General features: G+C 39.0%; 1 protein-coding gene across 1 annotated transcript in view; it reads right to left on the reverse strand.

Annotated features, from left to right (window-relative positions):
• Nucleotides 1-935: 935 nt before the first annotated feature.
• The window catches only part of drd3 (dopamine receptor D3), a 69,876-nt gene continuing 53,524 nt past the window's right edge, over nt 936-17,287 (reverse strand). Inside the window, exons 5-8 of the mRNA XM_072584915.1 lie at nt 16,679-16,815; nt 11,710-11,903; nt 8,428-8,749; nt 936-2,721 (exon numbers count right to left, since the gene is read on the reverse strand). Coding sequence (XP_072441016.1) covers nt 2,525-2,721; nt 8,428-8,749; nt 11,710-11,903; nt 16,679-16,815 — 850 coding nt within the window. The 3' untranslated portion in view covers nt 936-2,524. The remainder of the gene's footprint in view (nt 2,722-8,427; nt 8,750-11,709; nt 11,904-16,678; nt 16,816-17,287) is intronic.

A 17,287-nucleotide genomic window follows, 5' to 3' on the forward strand; every position in this document is an offset into this window, starting at 1 on the left:
GACGGACGGAAACAAATAAAAGTCCGGGGGCAAAGAAAAAAAACATGAGTTTAATGTTCTTTTCGAAGTGGGAGTTTCAGTAAAATAAAAACTCAGAGCAAATGTGATGACTAAATATTGTTCAAAGTTAAAAATCACACAACACCAGGTTATAGTCCAACAGGTTTAATTAGAAGCACACTAGCTTTCGGCGCTCCGAAAGCTAGTGCTTCCAATTAAATCTGTTGGACTATAACCTGGTGTTGTGTGATTTTTAACTTTGTACACCCCAGTCCAACACCAGCATCTCCAAATCATAAATTTTGTTTGGTGTTTAACAGAGGTTCTTGAGTGATTCAATTTTTTTTTGCACAAAAGCTGTCCCGATTGAATTGATTTCCATAAAACCAATTAATTCTTTTTTTGCCCGGTAAATTCAGCTACCGTTACCCTCTCACAATCAATGTTGTTTGTTGATCTCACAGGAAGAAAGCACTGCTGTTCTTTCTGATCAAGCACCCGCTTTGAGAAGGAAGCTATATTGTTTCGAAGTATATCCAATTAACAATAGGAAAACAGATGTCACAAGTACATTGGTGTGTGTCCTGGAAAATCTGAGCACGGCACACATCTACATTGAACAGATAAGTCTTCAGAACGGACCTTTCCTTGAAGGAACATTACTGCTAATTAAGTTGCAGAATGAAATCTATTTGATCTCCATGAAACCGATACAGGTCATTCTAACTACAAAATCCCAAGTCTGACTTCCTTCACCCTGATTATCATCAAAGTGCACAGATGTAAAAGGAAAGCTCATCTTGTGGATGACGCATAAGATAGGACAAATTCATGATTAAAAAATAACTGCAAATACCAGTTAGTATTGGCATCATACAGATTTTATTTATCAGTACAGTTTCCTTAACTCGATAAAGTTAAATATTTTTGCATTTTGTAAAAGTAACATTTTAAACATCAAAACGGTTATGAAACATAGAAAAAAAATTTCAGCACTTGCTGCAAGACAAACACTTTCAATCAGGCTGGAAAGGAGAAGTATTGTATATATTTCAGACTAATACAAATCCAAAGGTTGCTTTACACCATCAGTATGTATAAAAAAAATTAGACTGTACTTCACAGAGATAAAAACACTTAACAACTTTGGAAATAAAGCTCATATTTCCCACTGTTACTTGCATATCGAGCATATTAGACAAAATTCTGCAAAGTTCTCCTCACCCATTTTTTTGCTTTCACCCTTCATGTGTTCCAACATATTTATACCACTGCAGCCATTCTGACTTGAAGTCCTTCATGGGCACCAGCTTTATTCTGCCAAGCTCTGTGCCCCTATGAATTGACTTCATGGTCTTCATTTTCATATTTCACTGTCACTTTCCTTTGTTAGTACTTTTTAATCACTGGGGCGTTGGACAGAAGGGAAATGAATAGATGTCTCAAGTGACCTAACAACTAGATCCATACTGTTGTATTTTTGGCCTCTGCATTCTTTGCTATGTTCCTGCATTCTTTCAGGGAAGTCAGTCAATTCCTGTCGTTACTCACGCCAGCCTTGAGGGTAAAATCTCCCAGCTACATGTTGGCGCACAATAAAAACTGAACATCCATTTGACTTACATATCAAATGCAAACATTTTCTGATAATTCTTTCCCTTCTCTTGAAATAGCACCTCAAATTGGTGTATCCTTTGGGGGTTTGATCTATGTGTGAATGTATACACTGAGCATTCATGTGATATCTTCAGTTAAAATTCACATAAGTACCCTAGTCATCTTTAGAGGCTATATGCGATCTGATTATCTCCATTTCCTTGCTCCAGATGATCTTTTTGCCACAGCCATTCTAAAACAGACTTGGAAACTGAGATTAAATAGTCCCAATTCTGTAAATTAAAATCTGGAACAGAGCAACATGATTTCCTTTATCTGTTTTTATATTCTACCTAACCTCTCCTTTTTTTGTACTTTACGACATCCTGGATTTCTGGATATTTCCTCTTCCACTCACAGACAGATAGTGTTGGAATGAACATTGCATGACTGCAGACTTGATCTTTGAATGCCTAACTCTGAGTTTATCAATGATTAAATAATCCATACTCTTCCCTTATTCCGAAAACCTGTTTGACATCATCCACCTTCTGGTTTGCTTGAATTCTTTTTACACTGTTTGGTGCGCTGAATTCTGATGTTTGAGTCTGGCTTTCTCACCACCATGAAAACCATGAAAAACAGCTCTGAAGATTACAATTGGGCAATTTCACTGCTCACTGCTTCAATGAAAGAGTTTGGTGTAGTTTTCAGTGAGAACATTAAAACTGCACATTAATGGACAACTTATGGAAACAACTCCATTAATGTTATTTTATGTACGAGCAAAGTATCTTGAAATTTTAACGGAACTATACTCAGTAGACAGTGAGCGTAGAGTTCCTTTAGAGCAACAGTTTATTTTAGTGGTTAGGAGAAAGGGGGAGTAAGCATTCAAATCCTAATGATAATGTCCTGAAGACTTCATTTAGCAAGCTAAAATCCTGAGGAATGCTCTCCTGAACTCTGTGTTGAAGGTGGTGTATATGATGGGATTTACTGCGCTATTGACATATCCAAGCCAGGTAGTAGCACTGTAAAGTTCTGTCGACACATGGCATTGCTTACAGTGGTTCTTCAATATGTGTGTGATAAAAAATGGCAGCCAGCAAACCAGGAATATACCTGTGAGATGGAAAGAGAACATAATATAACAATTGCCCTACCAAGGTTTTCTTAGAAATCATCCTCAATTCAACGTGGCCAGATGCACAACAAAAGCGTATAAAATATAGGAAATAGGAGCAAGAGTAGACCTTCCAGTCATTTGAACCTGGTTTGTCATTCAAGATGATCATGGCTGATCATCCAGTTCAGACACTTGTTCCTGTCTTCTTCCTGTATCTTTTGATCCCTTCAGCCATAAGAACTAGATCTTGTTGAAAACACTCAATGTTTTGGCCTCAACCAATTTCTGACAGAGAATTCCACAGGCTCACTACTCTCATTTCTCCCCATCTCAGTCCAAATTGGCCTTTCCCTCCTGTTCCTCAGACTGTGAACTCTGTTTCTGGACACTATGGTCATTGACAAAATATTTTATGGGTTTCTATACCATTACACCTCATTCTTCTAAACTAACTGACCCAATCACTCTTTATACATCAGTCCTGCCATTGTAAGAATCAATCTGGGCACAAAACTTCCTTACTTCACCTTGGCACTATTCCCAACTGTGCTCCTGGTGTTCTCTCAGTTACTAACATCAAAAACGTATGATGCATTCCACACATCGTGTCGTAAGGAACATCCAAATCCCAGCCACAACTTAATGTGTTTTAGCTGTCAATCTGAAACACATCTATTATTTTTTAGGTGCTGATCTCAGCCATTCATATGGGCCATCTGTGTAGGATTGGTACTGAGCCAATCTGGAGCACCAATTATGATATCTATCATGTAAGTGGCTGAGTTTTAACTCTTGGATAGGTTGGCTGCCCTTACCCTACCAGTAGGAGGCCTGATCCTTATGAAAGAACAAGCCATTGAGTTGCATCTGAACATGCTTCCACAGCCCCAGCTGGTTGTATTGTATTATATTGTAGTAGCTACAGGATTATAAATTGAAAATACATTTACTATCAGGTTTCTCTGTGTGAAGTTATTATATACACCCTGCTATCCACACAAAGCCATCATTTTTACTAATCTACGAATGTTTGTAATCTTGTTTGAAAAAGAATTACAAATACAATTGAGAGCCAAGATTTCCATTTACTGACGGAACAACAGTTGGACTGCTCGTACATGTAGATACAACTTTGCAGAGCAAGTCAGAGGAAGTCATACTCAAACTACATGTCAGTCTGAACAAAATTGCATTCTGGCCACCCAGATCCAAAAAATACACATTTCAAGTCAGTTCTGACAATCACATAAACCTGATCCTTAGTTGAGTTATGAGGGAGTGAACAGAAAACTTGGTCTTTGCAGTTTTGAAAGACAATAAATACATTGAAGAATAGAGACTTATAGGTCAATAAATGAAATAGTCAAAGTGCCATAACTTTACATGATCGTTCAGCATTACAAAACTGAAACACTGCCAAAACATAAGAAGTGGAGGTTTTCAACTTGCACTCATCAGAACTAGGGAGTAGAAAACAGAATCAAGATTTGAAACACCATTTTATACAGCAAGAGAAAAGGATGCTGATTGATTGGGCCACCATTGGCATGGAGATGCAGCAAGATCAGTTAAATGTCAATCGTAATTCTCAGACCAGGCAGGTAGCTTCTGATTGGTCAGGGTGTTGCCATGGGGATGCAGCAATAGGTGTCTATCTCTGTGACTCCATGGTTTAAAAAGCGTGCAATGCTTTTGCAAATTCTTTTTGCCTACACAAAACAGGGTCCTGTGTATTTCTATATCTTGTTTCTAGCACATGTAAATGCATCACACTGCACACCTGACTGATGATCTTGAATTGGTTTTCAGTGTAACTATTAGCACAGTGCGTTATTTAATAAATGCTTATTACATCTAATGGTGGATGCACATGTCGGAGGCTTGCAAGGATGAGTTGTTGAGCACAACCAATAATGCTGTCTCCTGCGAATGGTCAATAGAACGTGTTGTTTAATACATAGTCTACCAAATGTTGGAATATACAGCCTACATACCACGCATCACACTGGCAACAACACTTATTTATCATATTACTCATTTCTGTGGTAGGCAGAATACCTTCTTGGCAGCGTATTGTGAAACATTTGATGACTTGACAAATTTTCATCTATCATGCGAATGGTTGGTAACACTATGTAATCTTCAGGCACACCCCAAATACATTTAAGTAAACCTGACAAAGCGACTGGAGAAGTCATCCATAACAAATATGATTACATCAACAAAATGCACACTGTGCTCAATGACAGCTCCAAGGCTGTATATATAATACCTGCCCCTACACAAGACCGAACACCCACACTCAAGGGCCAGATGGACTTGTGTAAGTGTGGTAAGCTGCCTGCTGATATATATGAAAGGATTCATCCACATGACCTCCATAACATATGGGCTACACAAGACACACAAAAATTATGTCTCCATAAGCTTTATCCTGTCTATGAGAGGATGAATTACTGCACAACGTGAATTAGTCGAATAGTAGGGCGAGTTATTGCAATCTGTTCTAAATGGGTTTTCCACATCCAGTCTGAAGGATATCTTATGTTCACTAAGACCATGCAGGACTTGCACTTCAACAGCAATACCTGTGCTCTTCAGATATTGCTGATGACTATACCACTCAAATAAACCATTGCATTATTTGTATTGTATCACTATACCATGGAAATCTGGATCTATCATTTTTATCTGAAACTATGTTCATTGAACTCATGAAGTTAACCAATTGTGCAGTTGAGTTGAGTTTCAATGGCACCATATGTGCCGAAATAGTCACATTGCCACGCTATGAAAAGTTTCAACATTATGTCTCTTTTTTGCCATTACCTTAGAGTCAAATTAATAAATAGAAATGCTTTTAATTAATAGCTGGAAGTTTTTTTTCCCCACACAAAGGTTATGCTCCAAATACCATTTGATTGTGTGGTATTCACAATTTATTTCCAAACCTCTCAGAATATTCCCATTAAATATTAACAAAAGGATTACATGAGAAATCTAATTGATACAGTGCAGTAAACACTCTGAAATTAACTCAGAAAAGAACCCTCTAATGGGGAACTGTTGCATTGTTCTGGAGGAACTAGCTAACACGGCAATAATAACCATTTTAATCTTACTCAATTTTTTTTAGATTAGATTAGATTCCCTACAGTGTGGAAACAGGCCCTTCGGCCCAACAAGTCCACACCGACCCTCTGAAGAGTAACCCACCCAGTCCCATTTCTCTCTGACTAATGCACAATTCTTTAGAAGGATTTCCTGCTAGCAGCTTTTTGTATGAACTCACATTTTTGTGTAAACAATTCTGAGCTTCACCATTCTAAAATACTCAAATGTTTCTGAAATTTCAAGTAACTTTCTCTTGGTGTTGTTTGTGAAGAAACTTTAAGAAGGGATAATCAAATGTATACATAAATAAATATATACATCTGTATCTCTGAGCTGCATTATTCACAGAACTAAATCTTTGACATTCTTAATTATACATTTATAAATCTGTCATGGATCCTTGCTGCCATTTTGGTACCAAACTCAAACAGAAATTTCCAAAATAAATAATCTTACTGAATTAATGGTAGACAATTGAACTATAAACAATATAAACAGAAATGCTATTATCAATGTAGGTGGTCTTAATCTCACATTTTGATGCATGTAGCAGTTAGTTCACCAGCCCAACTTTTAAGAACATGAAACAGCAAAAAATAAAGAACTACGGATGCTGGAAATCTAAAACAAAAAAACAGAAACTGCTGGAAAAATTCGGCAGCTCTGGCACCATCTGTGGAGAGAAAGCAGAATTAACATTATCAGGTCCCATGACCCGTCTTCAGGTTTGAACTTTTCCATTGCAGTTGGAACACTGGCTAGGAGATTAATTGTAATTCCTTGAATCATAGAGTCATAGAGATGTACAGCATGGAAACAGACCCCTCAGTCCAACCCGTCCATGCTGACCAGATATCCCAACCCAATCTAGTCCCACCTGCCAGCACCCAGCCCATATCCCTCCAAACCCTTCCTATTCATATACCCATCCAAATGCCTCTTAAATGTTGCAATTGTACCAGCCTCCACCACTTCTTCTGGCAGCTCATTCCATACACGTACCACTCTCTGTGTGAAAAAGATGCCCCTTAGGTCTCTTTTATATCTTTCCCCTCTCACTCTAAACCTAAGCCCTCTAGTTCTGGACTCCCCAACCCCAGGAATAAGACTTTTCCAATTTACCCTATCCATGTCCCTCATAATTTTGTAAGCCTCTATAAGGTCACCCCTCAGCCTCTGACGCTCCAGGGAAAACAGCCCCAGCCTGTTCAGCCTCTCCCTATAGCTCAAATCCTCCAACCCTGGCAACATCCTTGTAAATCTTTTCTGAACCCTTTCAAGTTTCACAACATCTTTCTGATAGGAAGGAGACCAGAATTGCACACAATATTCCAACAGTGGCCTAACCAATGTCCTGTACAGCTGCAACATGATCTGCCAACTCCTGTAGTCAATACTCTGACCAATAAAAGAAAGCATACCAAACGCCTTCTTCACTCTCCTATCTACCTGTTCAAGGAGCTATGAACATGTACTCCAAGGTCTCTTTGTTCAGCAACACTCCCTAGGATCTTACCATTAAGTGTATAAGTCCTGCTAAGATTTGCTTTCCCAAAATGCAGCACCTCACATTTATTTGAATTAAACTCCATCTGCCACTTCTCAGCCCATTTGCCCATCTGGTCCAGATCCTGTTGTAATCTGAGGTAACGCTCTTCGCTGTCCACTACACCTCCAATTTTGGTGTCATCTACAAACTTACTAACTGTACCTCTTATGCTCGCATCCAAATAATTTATGTAAATGACAAAAAGTAGAGGACCCAGCACTGATCCTTGTGGCACTCTATTGGTCACAGGCCTCCAGTCTGAAAAACAACCCTCCACCACCACCCTCTGTCTTCTACCTTTGAGTCAGTTCGGTATCCAAATGGCTAGTTCTCCCTGTATTCCATGAGATCTAACCTTGCTAATCAGTCTCCCATAGGGAACCTTGTCGAACGCCTTACTGAAGTCCATATAGATCACATCTACCGCTCTGTCCTCATTAATCCTCTTTGTTACTTCTTCAAAGAACTCAATCAAGTTTGTGATTTCCCACGCACAAAGCCATGTTGACTATCCCTAATCAGTCCTTGCCTTTCTAAATACATGTACATCCTTTCCCTCAGGATTCCCTCCAATAACTTGCCCACCACTGAGGTCAGGCTCTCCGGTCGATAGTTCCCTGGCTTGCCTTTACCGCCCTTAAACAGTGGCACCATGTTTGCCAACCTCCAGTCCTCCGGCACCTCACCTGTGCCTATTGATGAAACAAATATCTCAGCAAGAGGCCCAGCAATCACTTCTCTAGCTTCCCACAGTGTTCTTGGGTACACCTGATCAGGTCCTGGGGATTTATCCACCTTTATGCATTTCAAGACATCCAGCACTTCCTCCTCTGTAATCTGGACGAGACTATATTAGAAGTGTAGAAAGTTGGCTAACCTATTTAGGAAAGGAGGACCGTGAGTTGGAGTGTTGATTTCAGAACTAGGATGTAGAACCTTGAAGCATTAGTCCTTCCAAAGATCCTTAAAATGTTAGGTCTTCATATATTAAAGACATATTTACCTTTCTAAGATAGGAACCAAATTACTTAATACATACCAAGAACAATGACCAACATCCGAGTTGCTTTCCTTTCTCTCGTTTGCAGGTTCTTGCGTTTTAATACAGGTCTCAGGGAAGTTGTAGTTTTTCCACTGGACAGTTTTTTCACTTCAGATGCATGTTTTATTGTACACATGCTCTTTCTTTCTGATTCCTCAATCCCATTGTCTGTTTTTGCAAATGTTGCATGGCTCATGCTGCAATAATTTACTACTTCAACTGGTGCCAACAGTTTGTTATTTGGAGAAAGTCCCCTTTGCTTGTTAAATTTCAAACAAGAGAATGCATGTACACTTCTGGGAAAATTTTCTATCCTTTCCTGATGATAAGAAAATGTGATTATGTTAGAAAATATCAGAAAGCCACAATAATTCAATAGTTGTCAACTGACAGCAAAATAAATGTTATTATCAAAAACAGAAACAAACAGAATAAATACTGAAAACAAATCTGCACATAAGGCAGAATCTAGAGAAAGAAAAGATCATTAAGGTTTCGGGTGACATATTTGACAATTATATACTAACTTTCATGACACTAGGTCACCTTAAAATGCTTTGTAGCCCAATTATTACTTTTTAAGGATAATGTTGTGATGCAGGAAATATGCAGCCAATTTGTGCACTGTGAGCTTCTATACTCAATCATGTGCTAATGACAGGTTTTGTGATGATAGCTGAGGCATAAGTATTGGCTAGGACACCAAGGGCATTACACGCTACATCAAAATAATGTCATAGGATTGTTTATATTGACATAAGAGGGTAGACGGGTTATTATTTCAGGCGAGGCAGCTTCTTCAATACATTGCACCAACAAAGTTCACTTGTCTGATTTCTCCATGTATGCTCCCTGACCTACTGAGTGCTTGCTTCTCCTTTATGTTTTCTGCTTCATTGTAGCTTCAGTCCCTTTATTCAGTTCTCCTTCTCATTGATGTATGTGATCTCAGTACAAATCAACAGCATCCCCGGCTTGACAACACTTCCTCTTTGAATATTGTGGAGTAAAAATAAAAGTGCCACACTGTGCTTAAAGGTAGGTGGTATTGACACATTGCTGTGACTTTAGGAAGAAACCTGTTCGACAATGAATCTCATGATCTAAAAGCAAAGGGAAGTAGTAAGTTTGTCAAATAATTACAATGACATTATTGTTTCCAATGGCGGTTTTGTATCCTTCTCTGTGCTTAAGCACTGCAACATTTCTAACAAGACCATTTAATGCAGTGTCAATTCCCCTCTGAGAATTTGGACCAACATAGTATTTTGTAACTTTGGATCTTGTACAAAGAGAAAGGTCACTGTGTGAAATTAGTGATTCAGAAGTTGTATTAGAAGGGTGTGTACAACATTTCATAGCCTTTACAGAATAACACACATCTTTAGTTCTTGGTTTTTACATGAACTTTACTAACTCATCTTTTACAATGCTCCAAATATTTTGGATTAAGCATTAACATGGAACTAAGGTCACAAGAGGCAATTTCCAAAGGGAGAGTTGGAATTAATAGAATGTCTTATAAAGGCTTCTAATAGTTATAAATTCTGTCAGTCTGAAATCTTTGTTTAACCTTCTTTGTGGGATAGTCACTAATGTTCACTGAAAACCCACATAGATTTTAGCTCTCCTGGTCAACTCACTCGGTCTTTCTATATTTATCAGGTATGCTTTGTTGCCATAAAATTTATACCAATTGCCTCCTTCTCTTCCTGCCTGTGTTTCTCGCTTATATTTCTCTTAATTGTTCTGACAACCTGACAGCGGCATTGTTTAGGATTCATATTTTTCTATCCTGATCTTAAAATTAACTATTCAATTATACTATTTCTATATATTGCCTCTCTCTCTCCCATAATGTTTGTTTAGCTCAATCAGGAGCACTCTCATTGCTGAGTTAAATGTTTTATGAGTTTAAATCCTACCGTAGGAAATGAATCCAGAAACTGGGGTCCTATCTCAATGCAGTATATAGCAGTACAGTACTGGTGGAAGTAAGCATCCTCAAATCAAATTTTAAACAAAAAACCCAATTGCACCTCTTAGCATATCTGGTGGATATTAGGTCCCACGTAACAGGTCAAAGAGAATGTGGAGTTCTCCTGGTGTCTGAGCTAATCATTTCTCCTTTAGCCCACACCAAAAATGGATTTACTCTTCATCTCTGTTTGAAGTGAATTGCAAATGACTCACAGAGAATCATTTCTGAAATGTAATAGGTCATGATGTCAATGGATGTACCTTTTTTCTATATCAACATCATTGGAAACCAAAGTTCTGAAAAGCCTTTTTTTTTCATATCCTGAATCATATGTCCACATACTATCAATTGATTTCATCATTGCCACACTTGTGCTGGTTCAAGGGACTTTTCGTCAGTCGCTTTCTTGACCAATGATAGCGTGCATCTACAGCATCCTTACCCAAACATTTCACAATACTTTCATATTCAAAAAATACTTTATACACCTACAAAATGTATTGACCAGTCTGAAGTCATTCTTCAATTGTTATCATCGATTAATTTTATTGCTGTACAGAAATTATTATTAAATATCTCTTTGTAGTTAATGTTACCTTTATGCAATTACTCTGTTAGCCTTCCAGATTATTAGACCCATTAGATTACCCCAGTAAATAATTTGGAAGCTGTTTGTCCTACTTATATTTTGCTTATAAGTGATCACTGTTAAGTTGGACTCTCACACATTGATTTTTGATTTTGCTCTTGAAATTTACTATTTTATCTAACTGCTGCAATATTTTTGTGTGTCTGTAGTCAGGATCAAGATATTAGTGTGCTATAGATTGTTTATCAATAACTTTGAACTCAATTTCCATTGCTAATTGCTGTACTCATATCTTCTCATCTTTAGTGAACACAGAGGCAGTCTATAAAATGCTGTCTTTAATCTCCACAGTCAGTGTCACCTTAACAGGCTATAATTTCCACCATCATGCCCTATTGTTATAATAGGGACTTTAACTGCTGCAGTGATTCCTGGGACCTATGTTGTTTAATAGCAAAAGGATCCTTAAAGCGCATATTAAAGCTGATGCAGATCCTCTGAAGACAGTACCCTTTCGCCATTGCAATGTATTTACAACAAATATCCCCAATGTGACATGCCTCACTGTGAAGCTTTTTCAGCTCAGTTTGACAGATTGGTTTGGTGAGAAACTGTGCTACATCATAATCTTTGGGAAGGTATCAAGGTATCATGGAAGTCAAAGAACTAATTCTACAATTTACTTACAAACTCTGTTCATGTGAATTACCTGGGTCTGCATGCCACCCTCTGGAGCCATGTTAACGCTGTTTTGTCTTGAGGTGATGCGTTTCCTTCTTTTTTTAAGTACAATGTAAATACGTACATAAACCAACAGTGTAATAAAAAATGGTAAGTAGAAGGACACGATGGATGAATATACAACAAAATCTGGATTGGATATAGAACATAAGCTGGGGTCATCTGCAAAATGAATAATAGCAGAAAATCAAAAATGTAATAAATGAATTAATTCAAACATTCTAATGTAGCATGAGTCATCTATTAAAGTTACTGGCATAGAACTGCACTTTGTTTTAAACAGTACTGCCTGCTAGTGAGCTTTGAGAAGATTTGCAGCTCAGGTTGATGTTCTGAATGTAGGTTTGCTCGCTGAGCTGGAAGATTTGTTTTCAGACATTTCATCACCATACTAGGTAACATCTTCAGTGCACCTCCAGATGAAGCACTGGTGGCATAGCCCGTTTTCTATTTATGTGTTTGTATTTCCTTGAATTGGTGATTTCATTTCCAGTGGTGATGTCATTTAGGGTTCTTTTTCTCAGGGGGTGGTAAATGGGATCCAAGTCAATGTGTTTGTTGATAGAGTTTTGGTTGGAATGCCATGCTTCTAGGAATTCTTGTGTGTGTGTCTCTGTTTGGATGGATGGATGGATGTGTTGTCCCAGTTAAAGTGGTGTCCTTTCTCATCTGTATGTAAAGATACTAGTGAGAGTGAGCCATGTCTTTTTGTGGCTCGTTGATGTTCATGTATCCTGGTGGCTAGTTTTCTGCCTGTTTGTTCAATGTAGTTTTGTAACAGTTCTTGTAAGGTATTTTGTAAATGACATTAGTTTTGCTTGGCTAGCAAATTGACAATGTATGCTAAAACCACAGTCATTATTTCAGCCAATACAAACGCCTGTGCAGTTTACTTGTTGAACTGAATGGCCTGCTTCTCTCCTTTAAAATCCTACCTAATTACAAACATACGAAAAGAGAGGCAGAAGTAAACCATTCAGCCTTTCCAGCCTGCTCTTCTATTCAAAATGATCATAGCTGATGCATTTGTGTTTTCAATTCCACCTTCTTACCTCTTGCTGATAACCTTTGATTCCTCTGCCTACCAGGAATCTAAATAACTCCCTCTTCCACAATCTTCTGAGGCAGAGACTTCCAAAGTCACGCAATCCTCTCAGACAAAATAAATTCTCATCTCTGGCCTAAGATGGCAACTGTTGGTTTTTAAACTGTGCCTCTCATTCTGGAGCCACCCACAAGAGGAAATATCCTTTCAAAGCCTTGCCAAAACCATTTTATATACTTCAATCACTCACTCTTCCACAGTCCAGTGGAACAAAGCCCAGACTGCCCAAACTATCCCAATAAAAGGTGATTTACTAGATTGAAACCTGGAATGAATGGGTTGTCTGTTTCCAAAGGCATAGTTTGATTTATGACCAATCATCTTGCCTGCCACTTCTCTTTGAGCAATTATATGTTCTTTCCCTTTGACGTTTTCCCTAACTTCTTTAGTTAACCATGGATAGTGAGTCTGCCCCTTACAACTTTTCTTTCTAGAATATACTTATTCTGATTACTACAAAAAACCCATCAAATGTTTACTACTGAACTTCTATTGATCTGTCCCCTAAACTAATATGCCAGTTCACCTCAGTTAGGTCAGCTTTCATGCCCAATAGTTAATGCCTATTAAATTTAAAATACTAATCTTAGTCTCAATCTTCTCCTTTTCAAACTGGATGGAAGGCTCAATGATATTATGATTGCTTCTACCCAGGGTTGCCTTTCCTTTGAGGTACTTGACGAATCCATTCACATTATGCAGTACTAAATCTAACATGACATGCTGTACAGTCACTTCCAAGATGTATTGCTCACATAAACTGCCTCAAAATTATTCTATGAACTCCTTGTCCATCCTACAATTGTCAATCTATTTTTTCGATTAATAAGTAGATTAAAGTCACCCATGAATATTGCAATATTATTATCACAAGCACCCATTTTACTTTCTTGTATAGTATATCCTGTACTATGGTTATTGTTAGGGGGTCTATAGATTACTTCCATTAGTAACTGGTTTCCCCCACCTTTCGTCATTTCCACCCTACATTGTGATCTCCTGAACCAAGACCATTTCTAACTAGTGCACAAATGCCATCCTCGATTCACTCTGCTACCCTTCCGCCTAGCTTCCTATTCTTTTTGAATATCATATAGCCCTCATTATTTCAGTACCCAATCCTTGTCATCCTGCATCCGCATTTCTGTAATTGTTATACAATCATATTTATTTACTTCAGCCAGAATTACCAGTTCATTCACGTTATTATGAATACTACATGAATTCAGATACAAGGCTTTTTGTTCTTTTTCCTTTGTTACTTTTGTAATATCTGGTATTATTGTTAATGTGCTCCCAAGTATTTTTAATATCTCAGTTCCTTTCTGCCATTCTCTGACCTTGTTTCCCATATTATATTTCTTTCCTACCTTGACTTAACTCTTTGGCATACTACAGCTTTCCACATTTGAGCCCTTCGCCCCACTATTTCATTTTAAAGACTCTCCACTTCCCCAGTCATGCAGTTTACACTTGTAAACTGGTACTTTACAATTATTATGAGGACACTGGTCCCAACATAGTCACAGTAGACTGTCTCAGTGCCCGGTTCCCCGAATGCAGATGCCAGTGTCTAACAAATTGGAATCTACTTGTCCCAAACCAGTTTTGGAGCCATATATTTATCTTTATAATTTTAAGTATTCGATATGATTTTTTGTGCAGCTAAGGTGACAATACAGATATTACTGTAACAAACACTACATTAGATAAACAGGCAGAAAACTAGCCACCAGGATACATGAACATCAACTGGCCACAAAAAGACATGACCCACTCTCACTTGTATCCTTATGTACGGATGAGGAAGGGCACCACTTTGACTGGGACAACACATCCATCCTAGGACAAGCCAAACAGAGACACACACGGGAATTCCTAGAAGCACAGCATTCCAACCAAAACTCTATCAACAAACACATTGACTTGGATCCCATTTACCACCCCCTGAGAAAAAGAACATAAAATAACGTTACCACAGGAAATTATGTCACCAACCCAAGGAAACCCAAACATATAAACAGAAAGCAGGCTACACCACTTTATCCAGATGCCCACTGAAGATATTACCTAGTGTGGTGACAAAACGTCTGAAAATGAACCTTCCAGCTCAGCGAGCAAACCCACATCCAGACAACCTTTAAAGTTCTGCTTTCTAAATTAAGTGCTTAGCTCCTCATACTCTCTATGCAAAACCTCTTTCCTAGTTTAGCATATGTGTTTTGTACACATATGGACGATGATCACTGGATTCTCCCACCTCCCATTGCAAGATCCTCTCCTTACTGCCATGTCAGTATGCTAATCCAACCCACCCCATCCAAAGAGGCTGAGAGAGTCTCAAATCCATCAGACCATTGCAGAGGCAAACACTCCTGCCTTCTGCCTGCCACTCCACCGCCCCCCACAACTGCTACATTCACTTGCAGACATTCTGATCTCTGATCTGATCGATCTGACATTGTAGATTAGATTAGATTCTCTATGATGTGGAAACAGGCCCTTCGGCCCAACAAGTCCAAACCGACTCTCTGAAGAGTAACCTACCCTGACCCATTTCCCTCTGACTAATGCACCTAACACTATGGGCAATTTAGCATGACTTGCACAACTTTGGACTGTGGGAGGAAACCGGAGCATCTGGACGAAACCCACACAGACACGGGAAGAATGTGCAAACTCCGCACAGTCACCCAAGGCTGGAATCGAACGTGGGAATCTGGTGCAGTGAGGCAGCAGTGCTAACCACTGAACCACTATGTCACTCTGGCAGATTGACTAGCTCAGATGTCATCTTCTACATTGATCTAAATGTGGTGGCGAGTGTAGCAATGGGCAGATGCCAGTCACCAGTGCAGATGGTGTTGGTTATGGTTCCTTAGTTTCCTAATTTAATTCCGCCAACTGCTCCAGCTGAATGCCATGTCTGTTCTCTTTGTATAACCATTTCTATTCTAATTGTCCCCCTTCCCCCAAAGCCCCCACTCCTAATCATGTCAGATGGACTGTAGCAGTTTGAGAAAGCAGCTCCTCCACATCTCCATAGCAATCGCGGATGGGCGATACCTGTTGAAAAGTATGTTGCTGGAAGAGCACAGCGAGTCAGGCAACATTCGAGGAGCAGGAGAATTGGCATTTCAGGCTTAAGCCCTTCATCAGGAACATGGGAGTGGTTGGGAAGGGAGCTGAGAGATAAATAGGATGATGAGGGTGGGGCTGAGGGAAAGGTGGCTGGGAAGGCGATAGGTAGATGGAGGTGGGAGGTGATGGTGATAGGTCAGAGAGGAGGGTGGAGCAAAAAGGTGGGAAGGAAGATAGACAGATAGGACAGTTCAAGAGGGCAGTTGGCCTAGTCAGCAAAGTTTAATTTTCACATTAGTTACACAAATGTCTTGGGTATTAAGAAGAAAACAAAACCCAGAACCGTTGCTGACACTTCCATGAAATTCCTTTGTCTGACATTATAATACAGGATTGAAAACACCTATTTAAAATTCCACTGAAATGAGGGATAAAGGGACTTGCATCAATTACCATTGACAACATTAATTTCCAGACTTGGGTACTTTCACTAATTAAATAAAGAAGCATGAGATTGTCTTTCACTTCACTGCCATGTGCAAACCTGTGCCCGGTGTATACAATCCAATTGCACATCCAGTGGACATTTCATTACTGTCATTGTCCAGACTTTGCTAAATATTATCCAGTGGCTTGGTTCATGTCTGACTTCTGACTAGCGTTGATCAAATCAAACCGGATGTCCGAAACGTGGCCCTTTGTAAACATTTTCTCAATGTTAAATAATTATTCCATAAAAAATGTTTTGTACCTGTTGTATTGAAACCAAACAGGAGAGGACAAGACACTGCAAAGGACATTATCCACACAGCAGCAATCATTACAGTCACCCGTTTCCTGGAGCTGTAATTTGTGTTATATTGGATTGGCATCACAACAGCAGTGTACCTGAATCCAAGAGAAAACAAGACTTTACCAATATTATAGAAACAATTGTTATGCAAGCAAAGAGACAGAAACATTCAATAACAACACACCAGATGGCCTCTGTAATGTGGCATTCATCCGAATGCTAACTCACATCAGCTCTTCATGCTCTTGATATATTGGTGTCTAATAATTACTTGAGGCAGGTTTGGGCCAGAAATAAGAGTCATAGAATCAGAGCTGTACAGCACGGATACAGACCCTTCAGTCCAACTCATACATGCCAACCAGATATCCTTAATTAATCCAGTCCCATTTGCCAGCACTTGGTCTATATCGCTCTAAATCATTCCTATTCATGTACCAATCCAGATGCCTTTTAAATGCTGTAATTGTACCAGCCTCCACTTACACTGGCAGCTCATTCCATACATGCACTACCTTCTGCATGAAAACATTGCCCCTTAGGTCCCTTTTAAATCTTTCTCCTCTC

Source organism: Chiloscyllium punctatum, chromosome 15 (assembly GCF_047496795.1).
Source record: "Chiloscyllium punctatum isolate Juve2018m chromosome 15, sChiPun1.3, whole genome shotgun sequence".
Lineage (NCBI taxonomy): Eukaryota > Metazoa > Chordata > Chondrichthyes > Orectolobiformes > Hemiscylliidae > Chiloscyllium > Chiloscyllium punctatum.